We start from the raw sequence: 18,259 nt of genomic DNA on the forward strand, positions 1-18,259 counted from the left end.
CTTTCCTCCCTCTGGGGCTACCTCCACCTTTAACCATCCAGGGGAACTGAACACCCAGCTGGGAGCAGGACATCCCCCACCGGTGACAGCAAAAGGACCCCGATTCCTCCCCACTCACGACATAACGTGGCTCTTATATGAAGGTAAAAGGTACGTGAGTGGCGACTGTTATGGTCGTATTTTTAACCCCTGCCTGATGGTCCAGGCTGCTGGAGCAGTGAATGGGGTGTCTCCATCCTCCTTCACCCACATTTGCATTGGGCTATGTTGGCCCCATCCCAAATTGGGAGGGGGTTTGTTAAGGCTCCTGTAGATACACACTGGCTCCTTATTACCCCTGTAACTGCAGTATTGTGTGCCCAGCTATTCTACCAGTCTGTATAAATTGGGTGAACAATCGTGTACCCAGATGTCAACTGGGGGAATTACGTAATATTTGGGGCAAATGCGTCGCAGCCCAGGACTCCCGTTAAAAGGACAAATTTAATGCTATCGAGCTTCGGTGCATTTCGTGCCTCTGCTCTGCCAGAGAAGGGTTAAAATAAGTGTGAGCCCAGTGACACCTCGCCTGACGCAGCGACAGCGGGGTGATTGGTTTATGCTGTTTGGATTATTAATTGGTTACAAAGTGATAATTTCATGTTAATTGCACTATACAATTCCCCTGTATAGTGCAGTTCCCCTGTATAGTGCAGTTCCCCTGTATAGTGCAGTTCCCCTGTATAGTGCAGTTCCCCTGTATAGTGCAGTTCCCCTGTATAGTGCAGTTCCCCTGTATAGTGCAGTTCCCCTGTATAGTGCAGTTCCCCTGTATAGTGCAGTTCCCCTGTATAGTGCAGTTCCCCTGTATAGTGCAGTTCCCCTGTATAGTGCACACATTATTCCGTTACTAAACATTCCTGTTTTTATTATTTTATACACAAAGTACAGGTAGTGATGGTAAGGGGAGAAGTAATGTTTTTATTTTATTTGGAAATCTAAACATTTTGTTAAAAAAAATCTATTTAAAAAAAAAACTGTTTATGTAACATCAATACAGCAAAAATGTTGTCTTCTTTGCCTTCCATGTTGAAAAGCATTGTGCGCTTTACCAAGTAACACAGCACCACTATATAATGTCAAATAATGCACACCTTGGGAGTATTACTGCTCCACAATATAAAAACGTATTAGAAATGCTAAATAAAGGGCAATATAGGGATGCGTGAGTAAAGACTTGCAGGAAGGTATCCATGCCAGAAGAGCTCAGTGCAGGGGTGGGCAACTCCAGTCCTCAAGGGCCACCAACAGGTCAGGTTTTAAGGATATCCCTGCTTCAGCACAGGTGGGTACAGTCTGCCACTGATTCAGCCTGCTGTGCTGAAGCAGGGATATCCTGAAAACCTGACCTGTTGGTGGCCCTTGAGGACTGGAGTTGCCAACCCCTGGCTTAATGTCTACGTCCTAATGATTCCCTCTTATCATTGGACCTGCCTGAAATATGAATTGCATTCTCTCAAATTAGAGCAAGACGCCCCCTCTCAGTGTATCAGGCGTTGTGTGCGGAGCAGGTGTAAATATGAGGCCATTGAACGTTTGTATTATTACAACAGCTTGTATTTGAGGATCCTTAAACCACCAGAATAAAAGAAGCCGTGCCAAGCAATACGTCATTCTACACCTGTGACCAAATGCATTTCAGGTCCCACTGCTAGGAGTAAGCATTAGTTATTCACTACCCCGTGGCAATAAATCGTCGCATGGCATTGGGAAAGGGCTGGATCTTTCCCTGGCTGCATCATTATTATACACAGAAGATAGAAACTTCCAGCTCTAGAACTTAAAACCAGCCGGTCGCTAAAAAGTGTCGTGTTTGTTTGCGCACAAAATACTTCTACCCTGTATTTATTTATTTTGTTTGTATGTGCAAAGTATTTCCGTTTTCTTCCTGAACAAATATTTAACTGGGGAATTCTCCAGTAGGTTTGTGTTTGGGAGGGATATTGATGGGAAAGCCCTGCGCCTTTACTACATACTGTATGCACTTTACCCATTGTTTGCTGCACCTTTCAAATGCCAAATAAAATGATAATCTTCCCCCTTACAGTTTTAGTATATCACTTCAGGAGTGTGAGGGCTTGTAATAGTGCAAATAAAATATTGTGTTTGTAAGTGTAGGTTGTTGTTTTGAGACTGTCTGGATGCTTTATACCCGTGTTCTCTGGGGCACAAATTCAAGATTCCTCGCTGATACTCCTCATTATAATTTTTTTTGGCTGCGTTATTTGCAGTGTTTAAAATGGTCGTTGGTCGGGTTTTCTTTACAAAGCCTATTTTGTACTAAAAGCATCATACCCCCATTACCCCCCTTACCCCCCAGAACTGAACCGAGATAATTACCGGTGATGGTATCGGGTTCAAATCTCCCTCCAGGGGGAACAAAATGGCTGCCAAACCGCGGCTCAGTAGGAAGCCGTAATGTCACCAGTTGCAGCTTCCTATTGGATGGCCAATTAAATCCCCCTGTGAATACCCGTAACGTCACTGGTAAGAGGGAGGTTCCCTGGGCTAAAAACATTGTGATTTAGCTCTGTTTCCGGCCTGTAAATGTTATGCTGATAAAGGAGAATTGCTGTTTGAAATCTTACCTATTCACACCGCTGGGTATGTGAAATGCGCGGGGCATGTGGTTTGGGTGCAGGTGACACAAACCAAAATCTTTGTTACCCATTGGAATCTGGTTTTCTAAAACGGGGGCGTATTAAGTTGTTGCGCTGAATCTGTTTCACCCTATCGGATTTCTGCTTTCAGCCTTGTATGAAACAGTTGTGATTGAGCACGGTCCGTAAAAACACACTGACGTTCTGACGCTGCCTGGGACTTGCTGGGTGAAATTTCAGTTCGAAGTGCTTTTCGTTGTAAATAATGTTATTGGGCAACATAAAATGCCCCCTGCTGAGGTGGGTATAACCTTTGATTCAAACAATAGATCCGGCACAAACGTGGCAGCTTCGCAGTTTTGTTTTGAAGATTTTGGGGGACGAACAGATTTTAATAACTATGCAAATTGGCACAAAAGAAATGGAGAACATGTTGTTATTCTGCACGACACCCAAATCGGGACAAAAAAAATAATACATATATTAACACACAATTATATGTACACTGACGTTGAGGATGAGGGTTTCGCATGTTAGACTCCCTGACTTTTATTTTTATCTTGGAAGTACAAAAATAGAAAGGAAACACAAAAAGTGTGGAATACAAGCCGTGAGTGACCTCAGAGGTCACACATTTTTAAATGTAGTTGCAGGTTTCCAACCTCTAACCTTGACCCCCCTGTATGATGCCGCCGGTCTGAAATACTAGGTTTTATTACCACTAGGCTTTTTAAAATAGTGAGCTGCATATTAGAAGCATTTAAATGCTAATAAAATAAATACTAAGTAAAAAGTGTATTTTGTATTTACTTTTGTAACTAGTATCTGTCCGTGATATGTGACGCTGCAGAACCATTTATTTAGCGTTAAACAAGCAAAACATGTAAAATCTTACGTGGGTTTTTAAAATAAATCCGTTTCGTAGTATTAGATAATACAGTAAGTATCTAATTATTATTCAACTTGTATTGCCATTTTCATGATTTTTAACGCATCCTTTGATTTCTTTAGCAGGTTTAGCACACCTCCTCAGCTGTGCAAGATATTTCCAACACTTTCCTGTTTGGGATAATTTGTTGCCAACGTTCCCAGCAGTTTGAGCTGTAAAGTAATATAAGGATACATTGTAGCTGCTGAGTTACACTGACTGAAGCAGCTATTCTCTTAGTCACAATCAGGATTTTGATAGATTTATAACAGGAGCAGCCAGTGTTTGCCATCTTCGGTAAGAATGTAGAATTATACATTGTCACACGCTTTACATATAAAAATAATTAAAAAGTGTGGTGGGGGGTGTAGTATTGCTGCTTTATTAATGTATTTCTCTTTTGTAGAAATTGCCTTCCCCTTTCCATTATAAGCATAATGACTATTTAGACTACTCTTTTTATGCAGATGTAATCGCTGCAGGGGCCTTTTTTGGGGGGGGGGGGGGAAGACTTTATAACGTTCATGGAAATCACAGCAGCAGTTTGAAAGTAATTTGTTTTCATATTCTTTACTATCTGTTATTTTCGTTGTTTTGAAGCTGCTTTTACGCTTCAATTTGAAACGTGATTATACACACCAACTCTTTATTTATTTTATTTATTTCTAAAATATTTTACCAGGAAGTAATTAATACATTGAGAGTTGTTTTCAAGTTTGTCCTGGGCATCGAGTTAAAATGACAAATAATGCATGGTTACAAATACAGTTACATAAGTGATCAGGGTTATACATTATATACAAGGCATTGGGTGCTCAGTTAGAGATAATATATATTGTAGGCGTATGTAGCAGTTACAGACCAGATTAAAACTCTAGTCGTGACGGGCCACCACCTACATGTCAGGTTTTCAGGATAACCCTGCTTCAGCACAGATGGGACAATCAGCGGCTTAGTTAAAGACAGATCCACTTGTTGATCCACCAGTGCTGAAGCAGTGACTGAGACACCTGTTCTGAAAGTAGGGACTGATTGAGCCATCTATGATGAAGCAGTGATATTTTTAAAACCTGACCTGTTTGTGGTCCTTGAAGACTGGAGTTGCCCACCCCTGGTATATACACCTCAGCACGAGTAATTATTATTTTTTTCGTTGACCCAATGGCATATTTATATCGAAAAATAAGCGCACGTGCACATGTATGCATTTTTTATTTTTAGATTTACTCGTGTTCTCTTGAACTTTGGTCTTTTGCAATTAATTTGTGCAATTTAGTGGCTGTTAAATAATAAATAGTCCGCTATCTCCATGTGTAGTGCCAATAGAGGAGCTAATTGCACATAATGTATTACTCTAATACAGAGTTCACCTTACTGCTTTCAGTCCCCGGGATTTATGGCAAATTAAATCCTTAAAATAGAATGGAATATTTGTGCAATATTGAATACTGGATCATCCTGAACAATTACAAAATACTACTTTTAAGGGAAAAAAAACTAATTAAATGAGCAAACCCTAAGTGCATTTTTCTGCTGATGCTACAAGCCTGTGTTTGCCATCTGCAGATATTCTCTCACTTTAAGGCCTCATTAGTCTAGGGATGTTCGCTTGAGTTTGTTTTATTAAAGCAGATACAACCCCCTCCCTCAAATGTTTTTTTTTTTTTTTGTTTGTTTACCTTGGGGGCAGCCAACTCCTAGTCCTCGAGCTACGAACAGGTCAGGTTTTCAGGATATGCCTGCTTCAGCACAGGTGGCTCAGTCGAAGGATGCACTAACAGTGCTGAAGCAGGGATATCCTGGAGACCTGTTGGTGTTGGCCCTTGAGAATTGGAGTTGGCCACCCCTGTGCTAGTGGCTGTTGGCTTTTTATAATGAATATACACTTGGTGGCCACACCAACTGCGCAGGCGGCATAATCTACCCACTGATAATGAAACTGACAGTACACAGAACTATACTTCCATCAATAGAAGTGGGTTCTGGGGGGGACTCTGTCTTCATGCTAACGATTAGGACTGGCATGCTGACGGGGGCTCTCATTGAGAATTATATGTGCTTTTGCAACCTCTCATTGAGAAAATCCTGATTACACATTGAAGGCCTCCGCTTCAGCGGTGTGTAAACGTCTGGAATAGCAGAATCATTGGTGCATATTGTGGGAGAGCCGGATACTTTAAATCTGTGTGTTTTATTTACAAATATATATTTTAAGCTTTCCGTTTAGAATACGCTTTCAAAATCTGCAAACCTGCAAGTCTTTCCTGTTATTTCAGTTAATAAAAAGGCATGTGTTTGTTGCATTCATCACTATGTACATTAATGGCGCTATATAAATAACGACATACAATACAATACAATCACCATGGAGAAATATATCATATATTATATATTTTAAAGATGTTTCTCATAGTACATTACAAAAATCATGTTAATTCCAGACGGTGAGGGAATTGTGACAATACTGTAGTTAGCAGTTTATTGTTTTTTCCCCCCATAGTTCAATAGCAACATTTTGGTTCTATATTGAATGTGAATTAAAACCTTCTTGTCCATCCCCAGCAAAGATACGGTTATTAAAAAGGTTGTTTTGGGATTGTCCTGTGTACATGACCGTTGTCGGAAGACTATGCCTCACAGACAGTGAAATCACAATGCTTTACATCAGGGGCGGCTAACCCCAGTCCTCAAGGGCCACCAACAGGTCAGGTTTCAGGATATCCCTGCTTCAGCACAGGTAGCTCAGTCGAAGACTAAGCCTCTTAGACACCCGTGCTGACACAGAGACTGATTGTCCCACCTGTGCTGACGCTGGGACTGATGGAGCAGGGATATCCTGAAAACCTGACCTGTTGGTGGTCCTTGAAGACTGGAGTTGGCTACACCTGATGGACATATGCCAATACTTTTACTTGCCATGCACTTTCATTGGGGCTATTATCATGTCTATTGCCCCAAAGAACGCGTTGGAGAGCAAGGACGGTGATAAAAGACCAGAAAATACGTTTCGGATATTTTCCTCTCTTACAGTAATTACTCTGGATTTTGGTTAGTTTTTTAGTTGGCTATAACTATGGATTCCAGTTTTATGTTTTAACTGAGAAAACAGCACTGACTGACTATCTGGCGGGAGGGAGAGAGCGGACCCCACAGGAGGGAGAGAGCGGACCCCACAGGAGGGAGAGAGCGGACCCCACAGGAGGGAGAGAGCGGACCCCACAGGAGGGAGAGAGCGGACCCCACAGGAGGGAGAGAGCGGACCCCACAGGAGGGAGAGAGCGGACCCCACAGGAGGGTGAGAGCGGACCCCACAGGAGGGTGAGAGCGGACCCCACAGGAGGGTGAGAGCGGACCCCACAGGAGGGTGAGAGCGGACCCCACAGGAGGGTGAGAGCGGACCCCACAGGAGGGTGAGAGCGGACCCCACAGGAGGGTGAGAGCGGACCCCACAGGAGGGTGAGAGCGGACCCCACAGGAGGGTGAGAGCGGACCCCACAGGAGGGTGAGAGCGGACCCCACAGGAGGGTGAGAGCGGACCCCACAGGAGGGAGAGAGCGGACCCCACAAGAGGGAGAGGGAGAGAGCGGACCCCACAGGTGGGAGAGAGCGGACCCCACAGGTGGGAGAGAGCGGACCCCACAGGAGGGAGAGAGCGGACCCCACAGGAGGGAGAGAGCGGACCCCACAGGAGGGAGAGAGCGGACCCCACAGGTGGGAGAGGGAGAGAGCGGACCCCACAGGTGGGAGAGGGACAGAGCGGACCCCACAGGTGGGAGAGGGACAGAGCGGACCCCACAGGAAAGGATGCAGGAACCTATCAGACGCGTGTGCGTGTGCGTGTGCGGATATTTTCACTGCTAAGCACTGATTCTTCTAATAAAATGGAAACGGCAGGGAACAAAAATAAACGCCGAAAACCGGGCCCCTTAATTATAAGGGGTATTATTATATATATTATTATATAATTGTTATATAAATCCCACATGCTGTTACATTTTGTATTCTATTTCATTTCCTGACGTGTTTTTGATCCTTTGTTCGAGAAGGGGATAAACTTGTTGAACTTCAGATTCAGACGGCAGGCAAAAACCTACTGCAATCTGTTTGCGCTGCAGCGGTAATCTCTGCCACCCGCCTGCAGCGGTAATCTCTGCCACCCGCCTGCAGCGGTAATCTCTGCCACCCGCCTGCAGCGGTAATCTCTGCCACCTGCAGCGGTAATCTCTGCCACCCGCCTGCAGCGGTAATCTCTGCCACCTGCAGCGGTAATCTCTGCCACCTGCAGCGGTAATCTCTGCCACCTGCAGCGGTAATCTCTGCCACCTGCAGCGGTAATCTCTGCCACCTGCAGCGGTAATCTCTGCCACCTGCAGCGGTAATCTCTGCCACCCGCCTGCAGCGGTAATCTCTGCCACCTGCAGCGGTAATCTCTGCCACCTGCCTGCAGCGGTAATCTCTGCCACCCGCCTGCAGCGGTAATCCCTGCCACCCGCCTGCAGCGGTAATCTCTGCCACCCGCCTGCAGCGGTAATCTCTGCCACCCGCCTGCAGCGGTAATCTCTGCCACCTGCCTGCAGCGGTAATCTCTGCCACCCGCCTGCTGCGGTAATTTCTGCCACCCGCCTGCAGCGGTAATCTCTGCCACCCGCCTGCAGCGGTAATCTCTGCCACCCGCCTGCAGCGGTAATCTCTGCCACCCGCCTGCAGCGGTAATCTCTGCCACCCGCCTGCAGCGGTAATCTCTGCCACCCGCCTGCAGCGGTAATCTCTGCCACCCGCCTGCAGCGGTAATCTCTGCCACCCGCCTGCAGCGGTAATCTCTGCCACCTGCAGCGGTAATCTCTGCCACCCGCCTGCAGCGGTAATCTCTGCCACCTGCAGCGGTAATCTCTGCCACCCGCCTGCAGCGGTAATCTCTGCCACCCACCTGCAGCGGTAATCTCTGCCACCCGCCTGCAGCTGTAATCTCTGCCACCCGCCTGCAGCGGTAATCTCTGCCACCCGCCTGCAGCGGTAATCTCTGCCACCCGCCTGCAGCGGTAATATCTGCCACCTGCAGCGGTAATCTCTGCCACCTGCAGCGGTAATCTCTGCCACCCGCGTGCAGCGGTAATCTCTGCCACCCGCCTGCAGCGGTAATCTCTGCCACCCGCCTGCAGCGGTAATCTCTGCCACCTGCAGCGGTAATCTCTGCCACCTGCAGCGGTAATCTCTGCCACCTGCAGCGGTAATCTCTGCCACCCGCCTGCAGCGGTAATCTCTGCCACCCGCCTGCAGCGGTAATCTCTGCCACCCGCCTGCAGCGGTAATCTCTGCCACCCGCCTGCAGCGGAAATCTCTGCCACCCGCCTGCAGCGGTAATCTCTGCCACCCGCCTGCAGCGGTAATCTCTGCCACCTGCAGCGGTAATCTCTGCTACCTGCAGCGGTAATCTCTGCCACCCGCCTGCAGCGGTAATCTCTGCCACCTGCAGCGGTAATCTCTGCCAACCGCCTGCAGCGGTAATCTCTGCCACCCGCCTGCAGCACTCTGGGTCCTACAGCAGTGTTCATTTACCGTATCTGTTTTTATTAAAGGGTAAATCCCGCCTACGGTTATAGTGTACTAATGGCAGTAACATATTTAAGGGGGGGAAATCTCGGTGGTTATTATTTTTGTAATCAAAATCCAACGCGTATAAGTACATCATCAGGGCTGGCATGACAAGCGCCCATATATCGGGCCGTTTTCCAGGGACAGATCGTGTTCACAGATGCGAGCGTGCTCACTACTTCTTTGGAACGGAAGTAGGATTCCCTCCACTTTTGATCACGTAATCCGGGGCCACGTGACCGCGATCCTGGAGGATCAGCGGCACCAGATCTCCCGGCAGGAAAAGGGTTACATTATTCTCGGTTAGTTTGTAAATGTGGTGATCTGAGACTTGGGTTGCCACGTCAAGGCGACGTCACGTGACCCCTGCGGTGGCATCTGACGCCGCGTCGCCCAATGCTGCCGAAGGTAAGGGAAGTTACAGAGGCCTTGGGCACTCCTCCGGCATTTCATTTAAATGCTTTGGGGATGAGCTTGTGACCCCCCCTGAAAATCTCGCGCCCCTGATCTAGAGCACTCTGGATTACCAAAAAGTTGTTTATTTAGCTGAACAGGTGCCAATGTTTCGGACCCTCGCCATGCTTTGCTAATACGTTTTACTTGGCATTATTCAACAAACAGAAATCTTTATTGAATGGCACCCAAACCATGCTCGCTAACTCCTAATCTGACGGCGTACAGTTTTATACCGCATAGTGGCTATGCAAGCCAGATGCTTCTCTGCGTACCTGCTTGCTGCCAGCTATCCTGATTTGATAGCCCTTGTGATTGGCAAGTGGTCAGGTACCTATACATTTGAGGTACCCTATGAATGTTTAGCCTGCTATGAATAGGCAGAAACAGGCATATTGCACAAAAAAATGGACGTTTCTTACCCCGATATAAATAGCCTGCTTTCTTATTATCTGAAACAAATTCCGACGAGGAATCGAAAGTATCTTCTTTTCTCCACCCAAACGCTAAACCAGTTAAATGTATGCCCGCCTCCTCCGTGCCAATGAACCAACTGGAAGAGGCGCAATACTTAATATGAATTAAGACCAACGGAAGATGAGGGAACGAAATCATCTGCCAATTCTCGGGTAACATTATTTGTAAACTTTTCAAGTGCAACCTTCAAAAAGGATGTAAAATAATGGATCTTGTCTGATTTTATGCTTTGGTGCGTATCCATCACCAGGATGCAGCGCGTTCATTTTGGTACCGCGTCGGTCCACAGCTTTCAATAGAAGAGAGGGGTGAAGTGGAGCAGGTGTGACACCACATGGGATAATCCTTTATTTCAGGATCTGAGCCAGTATTCCAGAAGAGAGCCCGTGCAGATTGTCAAGTGGCACTGTATGCCCGGGGGTTCTGTATGCGGCCCGGGGGTTCTGTATGCTGCTCGGGGGTTCTGTATGCTGCTCGGGGGTTCTGTATGCTGCTCGGGGGTTCTGTATGCTGCTCGGGGGTTCTGTATGCTGCTCGGGGGTTCTGTATGCTGCTCGGGGGTTCTGTATGCTGCTCGGGGGTTCTGTATGCGGCCCGGGGGTTCTGTATGCGGCCCGGGGGTTCTGTATGCGGCCCGGGGGTTCTGTATGCGGCCCGGGGGATCTGTATGCGGCCCGGGGGTTCTGTATGCGGCCCGGGGGTTCTGTATGCTGCTCGGGGGTTCTGTATGCTGCTCGGGGGTTCTGTATGCTGCTCTGGGGTTCTGTATGCTGCTCGGGGGTTCTGTATGCGGCTCGGGGGTTCTGTATGCGGCTCGGGGGTTCTGTATGCGGCCCGGGGGTTCTGTATGCGGCCCGGGGGTTCTGTATGCGGCCCGGGGGTTCTGTATGCGGCCCGGGGGTTCTGTATGCGGCTCGGCGGTTCTGTATGCGGCTCGGCGGTTCTGTATGCGGCTCGGCGGTTCTGTATGCGGCTCGGGGGTTCTGTATGCTGCTCGGGGGTTCTGTATGCTGCTCGGGGGTTCTGTATGCTGCTCGGGGGTTCTGTATGCTGCTCGGGGGTTCTGTATGCTGCTCGGGGGTTCTGTATGCTGCTCGGGGGTTCTGTATGCTGCTCGGGGGTTCTGTATGCTGCTCGGGGGTTCTGTATGCTGCTCGGGGGTTCTGTATGCTGCTCGGGGGTTCTGTATGCTGCTCGGGGGTTCTGTATGCTGCTCGGGGGTTCTGTATGCGGCTCGGGGGTTCTGTATGCGGCTCGGGGGTTCTGTATGCGGCCCGGGGGTTCTGTATGCGGCTCGGGGGTTCTGTATGCGGCCCGGGGGTTCTGTATGCGGCTCGGGGGTTCTGTATGCGGCTCGGGGGTTCTGTATGCGGCTCGGGGGTTCTGTATGCGGCTCGGGGGTTCTGTATGCGGCCCGGGGGTTCTGTATGCGGCTCGGGGGTTCTGTGTGCTGCTCGGGGGTTCTGTGTGCTGCTCGGGGGTTCTGTGTGCTGCTCGGGGGTTCTGTGTGCTGCTCGGGGGTTCTGTGTGCTGCTCGGGGGTTCTGTGTGCTGTTCGGGGGTTCTGTGTGCTGTTCGGGGGTTCTGTGTGCTGCTCGGGGGTTCTGTGTGCTGCCCGGGGGTTCTGTGTGCTGCCCGGGGGTTCTGTGTGCGGCCCGGGGGTTCTGTGTGCGGCCCGGGGGTTCTGTGTGCTGCCCGGGGGTTCTGTGTGCGGCCCGGGGGTTCTGTGTGCGGCTCGGGGGTTCTGTGTGCTGCTCGGGGGTTCTGTGTGCTGCTCGGGGGTTCTGTGTGCTGCTCGGGGGTTCTGTGTGCTGCTCGGGGGTTCTGTGTGCTGCTCGGGGGTTCTGTGTGCTGCTCGGGGGTTCTGTGTGCTGCTCGGGGGTTCTGTGTGCTGCTCGGGGGTTCTGTGTGCTGCTCGGGGGTTCTGTGTGCTGCTCGGGGGTTCTGTGTGCTGCTCGGGGGTTCTGTGTGCTGCTCGGGGGTTCTGTATGCTGCTCGGGGGTTCTGTATGCTGCTCGGCGGTTCTGTATGCTGCTCGGCGGTTCTGTATGCGGCTCGGGGGTTCTGTATGCGGCTCGGGGGTTCTGTATGCGGCTCGGGGGTTCTGTATGCGGCTCGGGGGTTCTGTATGCTGCTCGGCGGTTCTGTATGCTGCTCGGCGGTACTGTATGCGGCTCGGCGGTTCTGTATGCGGCTCGGCGGTTCTGTATGCGGCTCGGCGGTTCTGTATGCGGCTCGGCGGTTCTGTATGCGGCTCGGCGGTTCTGTATGCGGCTCGGCGGTTCTGTATGCGGCTCGGCGGTTCTGTATGGGGCTCGGCGGTTCTGTATGCGGCTCGGCGGTTCTGTATGCGGCTCGGCGGTTCTGTATCCGACTCATACTGCCTCCTTAGCACCAGATTACACGTCGTGGTGTTTTTGGTTTTTTTTGAGACTGTGCAGTGTAAACTCAATGGGGCGATAAGGACAAGTTCTTTCCCAATTGTGCCTCCAGCTCGGGTAATAGACAGCACAGAAGTAGGTTAGTAGGTTATAAATGAGCTAGCTATGCAGCATTGTGAATGGGGCCCTGTCCAGGCTGACATCTGTTATTGTGTAAAGGGAAACAATGCTAATGTCTTCTGCACAGTCATGTGTAAGAATGAGGGCAGCCCGGCTATCGGTTGTCAGGACAAATAATGCTCTTCTGTAAGGAGGGCCTTCCCTTCCCAGCTGTAATGCAGCACCAATATCTGCCCTGATAAGTTACAATGCATTTCTAAACCCCTTTACACTACTTTGCGTGCAGGCCAATCTGACAAGGAAAGGGTTAACGTTTGTTATGCTCAGTGACTGCATTCCCATAGCTGCTATATCCCTAAAGGAACGCCCAACCCAGAGCTTGTTGTGTTACAAGGGGAATTTAAAAATCCCTGGGATAGACATAGGGCTACCCCAAATATAAAAGCAAAGCCAAGGGTCAAATTGTCGGAGATTTGGCAGCAGATAGGGAAATGGGCAGATTACGCGAGCCATGGGGGGGCTCTTATCTGCTGCCAAATTTGATGGGGTTTTGGTCGCCATGTTTTACCTATTTACTGTTTTTAGCAGCTGTTTTGGTTCGCTTGCTGAATTAGTTTTATATTGGGGTTTTTCACTTTGTCCTAACCGGTTCATTATCAGCTATTCTTTTTCTTGAATTTATCTGGTATCTTTCCTTCTGAAACCCCCATTTCTTTAATTCACATGGAGTTGCGTTTCTACGGAAACATTCTGCATAGTTTATTTATATTTTCTCTGATCTCGACATTTTATTAATGTAAAATGCATTTAAAACAGACTGACTCTTATTTTAGATTAGCCGTAACCACAGTGTACATATTCGATAAATGCCAATCTTGGGAAAAAGCACAGTATCGTGCACGTTTCCAGCGTGCATCCTGCACACAACCCATGAATATTGCTCAGCTGGGGAACTGCTGTATAATCTGTTTGGTTTCCTAACCTTATTCTGCACTTCTGAGTGAGCATCTTCCATTAGGACTAGCAGACGTCCGATTCATTTTCCTTCCTCTAGCTTTTATTCATTCATTTTACTTTGTATTCAGAATTCATTTGAATGTTTGTTCGGTCCCTATGGCTGTGCTGATAGTGACGGCGACAGCGACAGCGACGTCGCGTCAATACAAATGCATTGCCGCCGTCGAGTGCGCTTATAGTAAGCGGGGCGCGATGGCTTGTGATCGCTGGAAGTCATCTCAATTTGATTTTTTCCAGCGACCGTCGCCGGCATTACAAGCACAGCCTGAGAAATACATTGATGCTCAAGTAAGCGAAATCAGAAGTAAAACTTTGCAACATCTTAGTGTAACAGGTTCATGTTGTTTTGTGAAATGTCTTTCTGTAATTGGCATTCATATTTAGCAAAAATACAGAAACGAAGGTTAATTTCTCACTGCTCTATGCAAATGAATTGGGGAAAGCAGCGGAACGAGCATTGAGTGAGTGGCGGTGCTTTCTGGAATGTTTGCTTGCTGTTCTTGTTTACAATTTGCAGAGTTAAGAATTTCTAGTTTTTGTCTGGAACGGTCGCTGTGTTTCAATACAGCTGTTTTTGTATTAATTACACATTAACTAATACCTGTATGATTGTGTTTAGAAAAAAAAAGTTCTGTATAAAAGACACTTTTTTTGTCACACTGGTATACATGTTCTGTATATCAAGTTCATAAACTGCAGTTTTGTGTAATAGATTGCAGTTTAAAAAAAACCATTTGTATTATACCGCATAGGAAAAATAGCCACTTATTTAATGTGGAAAAAAGGTTTGTGGGGTTAGAGAAGCATTACCCTAGTTATGAGGCATACATTGTAGTATCAGACAACTTTGAAAGTATTTTTGAATAGATTGAGATATCAGGATCAACTAATTATTTCAGTGGGATTAATGTCATATCTGGTATACATGTATGTTTGCAGCATTGCTATATGTGCAGATCTATAAAATATATACAGCTACACACACACACACACACACACACACACACACACACACACACACACACACACACACACACACACACACACACACACACACACACACACACACACACACACACACGTGACTTAGTTTGTGTCACGCTGCATCTTATGTACCTGAAGACCTTGTATAGTCACGTGGCTGTATGTTTTTAGCTTTTGCAGGAAATGTATAGATATGTCTGTACATACATACATTTATTGGTGCTTTTTTTGGGTTGTTCTGCCTGATTTTATCCCATGTGTTATTTATCTAGTTTTGCATTCTGTTTTGTGTGACTACAGACTAAGCAAGTGCTGCCAGTACCAGGAAACCCAAACAAAGCTGGGAATCCTGGAAAGTGCATATGCTCAGCAATTAACTAACTTATTGCGTTGGCTTTCATTAGTACTCAAATCTGTGTGTGTGGAAATCTGTTATGAATTGGTAACCTCCATGTTGGTATTACTGATTACTGTAATGCTGTCTGCTCACCCTCTGTAATAAATGGTCCGATTTGTGATACCATAAGATGACGTGCCAAGTCCTAGAACTCTGTATAGATGAATCCTATTCTGTGACCTGTAATACAGGCCCACAATCATTTGGCTTTATTGTACATTGCAGGAGATTTCCCTGAGCAGTTTTTAAAGCTGCAGTTCAGTCTTTTTTTTTTCTTTTTTTTTACATTTATTTTTTTACTTCAATAGTTTCATGTGGGCAATCTCTAATTACCTAAAGAACAGTATAGCTGCAGCTCAATTCGTTTTCCATGTATTGATAGGTCGAAATTTGGTGACATATTAAAAGCTGGCATTTGTTTATAATCTGCTTGACTGGCAGTGGAAGCTCATGAATATTCATGAGCATTGCTGCACTGACATGTGCTAGAGGGAGGGCAGGGCTGACAAAGGGGTGTGCCAGGGCTTGTGACAGGACATGAAGGGGCAGTGCCTTAGCAAATGGCTGTTAAAATAGAATACAAGAAAATTGGTCTTTCAAAGTTGTTTTTTTAAAAACAGAAAATGCTAAAAGTATTTTTTCTTACAACAGAACTGATTTATTAAAAAGAACACACATGCAGGATACTGACTGAACTGCAGCTTTAAGCAGCATACTCCCAGAAAGTCCACATTTGCTTTTATTGCAAGCTAATTGCAAATGATAGAGATGCAATTCCACTACAGACTAATTACAAATCCATCTTTAAAAGAAAAAAAAGAAGTTTCCCACCTAAAGCTTTGTTTTGTCATAATGGGAAAAACTTTAGATTTTCAGTGGCAGGAAAAATGCCTAAGGCTACACGAAGATGATGTAACTGTCCCTAGGGGATCCTGTGTTTCCGAGCAGTTCATAAAGCAATGTTGCTTGTGACTAATGTGAGTCTGTTCTTGTCAGAAGTTATAAAGGATGCAATTATACACATTGTGTATGTGTACAGCATGAAGGCAAAGACACAATCTCCTCACACAGTCTTTGTTTACATTTCCCATTTATTTTATTTGATTCAATGTGTGATGACACACACACACACTCACACACACACTCACTCACACACTCACACACTCACACACACACACACACACACCACAAAATCGAGTGTTGGGTAAAAAGTAACCACATGTGCGATAGCTTCATTTTAATCTGTTGTCAACATGCAAAGGTTGTGAGCGTCAATCGTAGAAAAGCTTTCCAGTTTCGGAGTGTCCCCTATAGAGCTCTTTCCTGTATGGAACATTTCCGAATGAAGATGCCTTGACGGGCAGCCGTTCACATTGTGAATTCCTTTGTACAAATCAATGAGTGTGGTTCCGTGCATACAGACAGTGATTCCTATATGTTAATTACTCCGCTGTCCAGGCGGCTTAGTTCTTATTGAAGAATAGTATTTAAAATATTGCTTATTGAAAACTTTATGAAGATATTCAAACTTCTTTAAACATTGGACTTGTAGCATCTTAAATATTAGAACAGCGTGCTTGTTAATTACTTCAGCAGATCTGGGGGGAGAAGTCTGAATACTAAACTCCTATAAATTCTTTTTCTTTGAGGACCTGCTGCGTTTCCCTGGACATGTGAAGCCGCAGTAACCATGCAGTAATGCATGCAGTAACCATGCAGTAATGCATGCAGTAACCATGCAGTAATGCATGCAGCACTCAACATTACAACTGCCTGTGGCTTGAAAGATCATTATTTTGGTCTCTATTGGTGCTGTTTGGGGGCATAAATAAATTTGTATTGTGGTCCCTGGTCGCCCCTCAAGTTCGCAGAAGAGCAGTGTCCGTTCTGCTCCTGTCACCTTAGTGGGGTCTATTAAACTCTTGTAAAAAGTAAGGCTGCGCTTACAGTGGCGGCGATGCGACGTCGCGGCAAAACAAATGTATTGCCGCCGTCGTGTGCACTAGTAAGTGCGACGGGAGTGACGCTGGCGGCGCAAATTTTTGAAGCTGGTCAAATTTGATTTTTCAGAGGCTGTCGCCACGTGACAGCCTCTGAACCAATCAAAGACCTGGTCGCCCGGAAAGTGAATTACAACTTTCGCTGACGGTGATGTCGTCCGTCGCGTCGCCGTCGCGCGCACTATAAGTGCGGCCTAAGAGGGGCAAATCTACCAAAAATGAATGGTCTTTCCCCGAATCTAGTTGAGGCACAAAGCAATTGCACAGGTTGCTTATAACCTAGTGTCTCTTAATGTGGTTGTGTGATACATGCAGTGTTATTAATGATTAACATGCAGAGTATTATTAATGATTAACGGAACCGAAGTAATTGGCAACAGAAATGCAAGAATAAAGCGTAATTACAGCATTATCATGGCGTCTCCATTCCGAATCCTGCCCATAGATCACCCGTATCTATCTGGCTGCTTTCTATGAAACAGGGAGCACTGTGTCAAGCCATACACTCATTAATGTTTTATTAAACCACCCACTGGTTTTAATTTCCAGCTACCGCTGTAATCTTTCCTTTGCATAGCGGAGTGTTGATACAGCAGCGTTTGCATACATCCCATATTCATTAGCGTTAAAATGTTTCCCTGCTATGTTTTGAAAGAAAATATATCTGCTTTTTGTTTTTCAAGCGGCTGCCTCTTCCAGCCTATTGTCCTTTATAATTCTGTAATAGTAATGAATGAATGCTTAAGTATTCGATACGTGTGCTTTTGATACTATACCGAGTTTCTGAAAATTCCTTATTAAAGATCACATAGGAATTATTAATCCATTCACTGCCAGAGAGGCGCTCAATGCACCACAGAGCCAAGCACTATAGAAGTGTCAGCAGTCTATCAGGCTGCACGAGGCATTAATAGAAGAATAGAGAAGGCTGAGGGATCCCCTTTACAGATCATATATAAGACGACCCAGGGTAGAGACGTACACAATGTAGGCGTAATCCAGACCATGCAGCTGTACTGCTGGGTTTGCATGAAAAAGTGCAACAGAAAACTTACGGGATCTCAGAACGTACACAGTGGAAGGAGGGTAAAGAGGAATGACTAGGACGTGTAAACACTTCAAGGGTACAATCATTGTAGGGTAAAATGAATCGTGCACTAAGGGAGCAGGCCAGATTTTCAGGATGCCCCTTACCCGAGCAAGTCATCTTAGTGATTATTAGATCTATGTAAATTAGTTAATAAATTGGAGACACATGAAAAACAGACATTT

General features: G+C 46.6%; 1 protein-coding gene across 3 annotated transcripts in view; it reads left to right on the forward strand.

Annotated features, from left to right (window-relative positions):
- PTPN4 (protein tyrosine phosphatase non-receptor type 4) overlaps positions 1 to 18,259 on the forward strand; it is a 117,194-nt gene continuing 98,935 nt past the window's right edge. Inside the window, exon 1 of one of the 3 annotated variants that reach the window (XM_075609769.1) lies at positions 1 to 150. In XM_075609769.1, coding sequence (XP_075465884.1) covers positions 138 to 150 — 13 coding nt within the window. In that variant the 5' untranslated portion in view covers positions 1 to 137. Of the gene's footprint in view, positions 151 to 3,842; positions 3,865 to 18,259 lie in introns of those variants that run through there. The other 2 variants (XM_075609770.1, XM_075609771.1) reach the window with 2 other exon arrangements.

Source organism: Ascaphus truei, chromosome 7, assembly GCF_040206685.1.
Source record: "Ascaphus truei isolate aAscTru1 chromosome 7, aAscTru1.hap1, whole genome shotgun sequence".
In the NCBI taxonomy this organism is placed as follows: domain Eukaryota; kingdom Metazoa; phylum Chordata; class Amphibia; order Anura; family Ascaphidae; genus Ascaphus; species Ascaphus truei.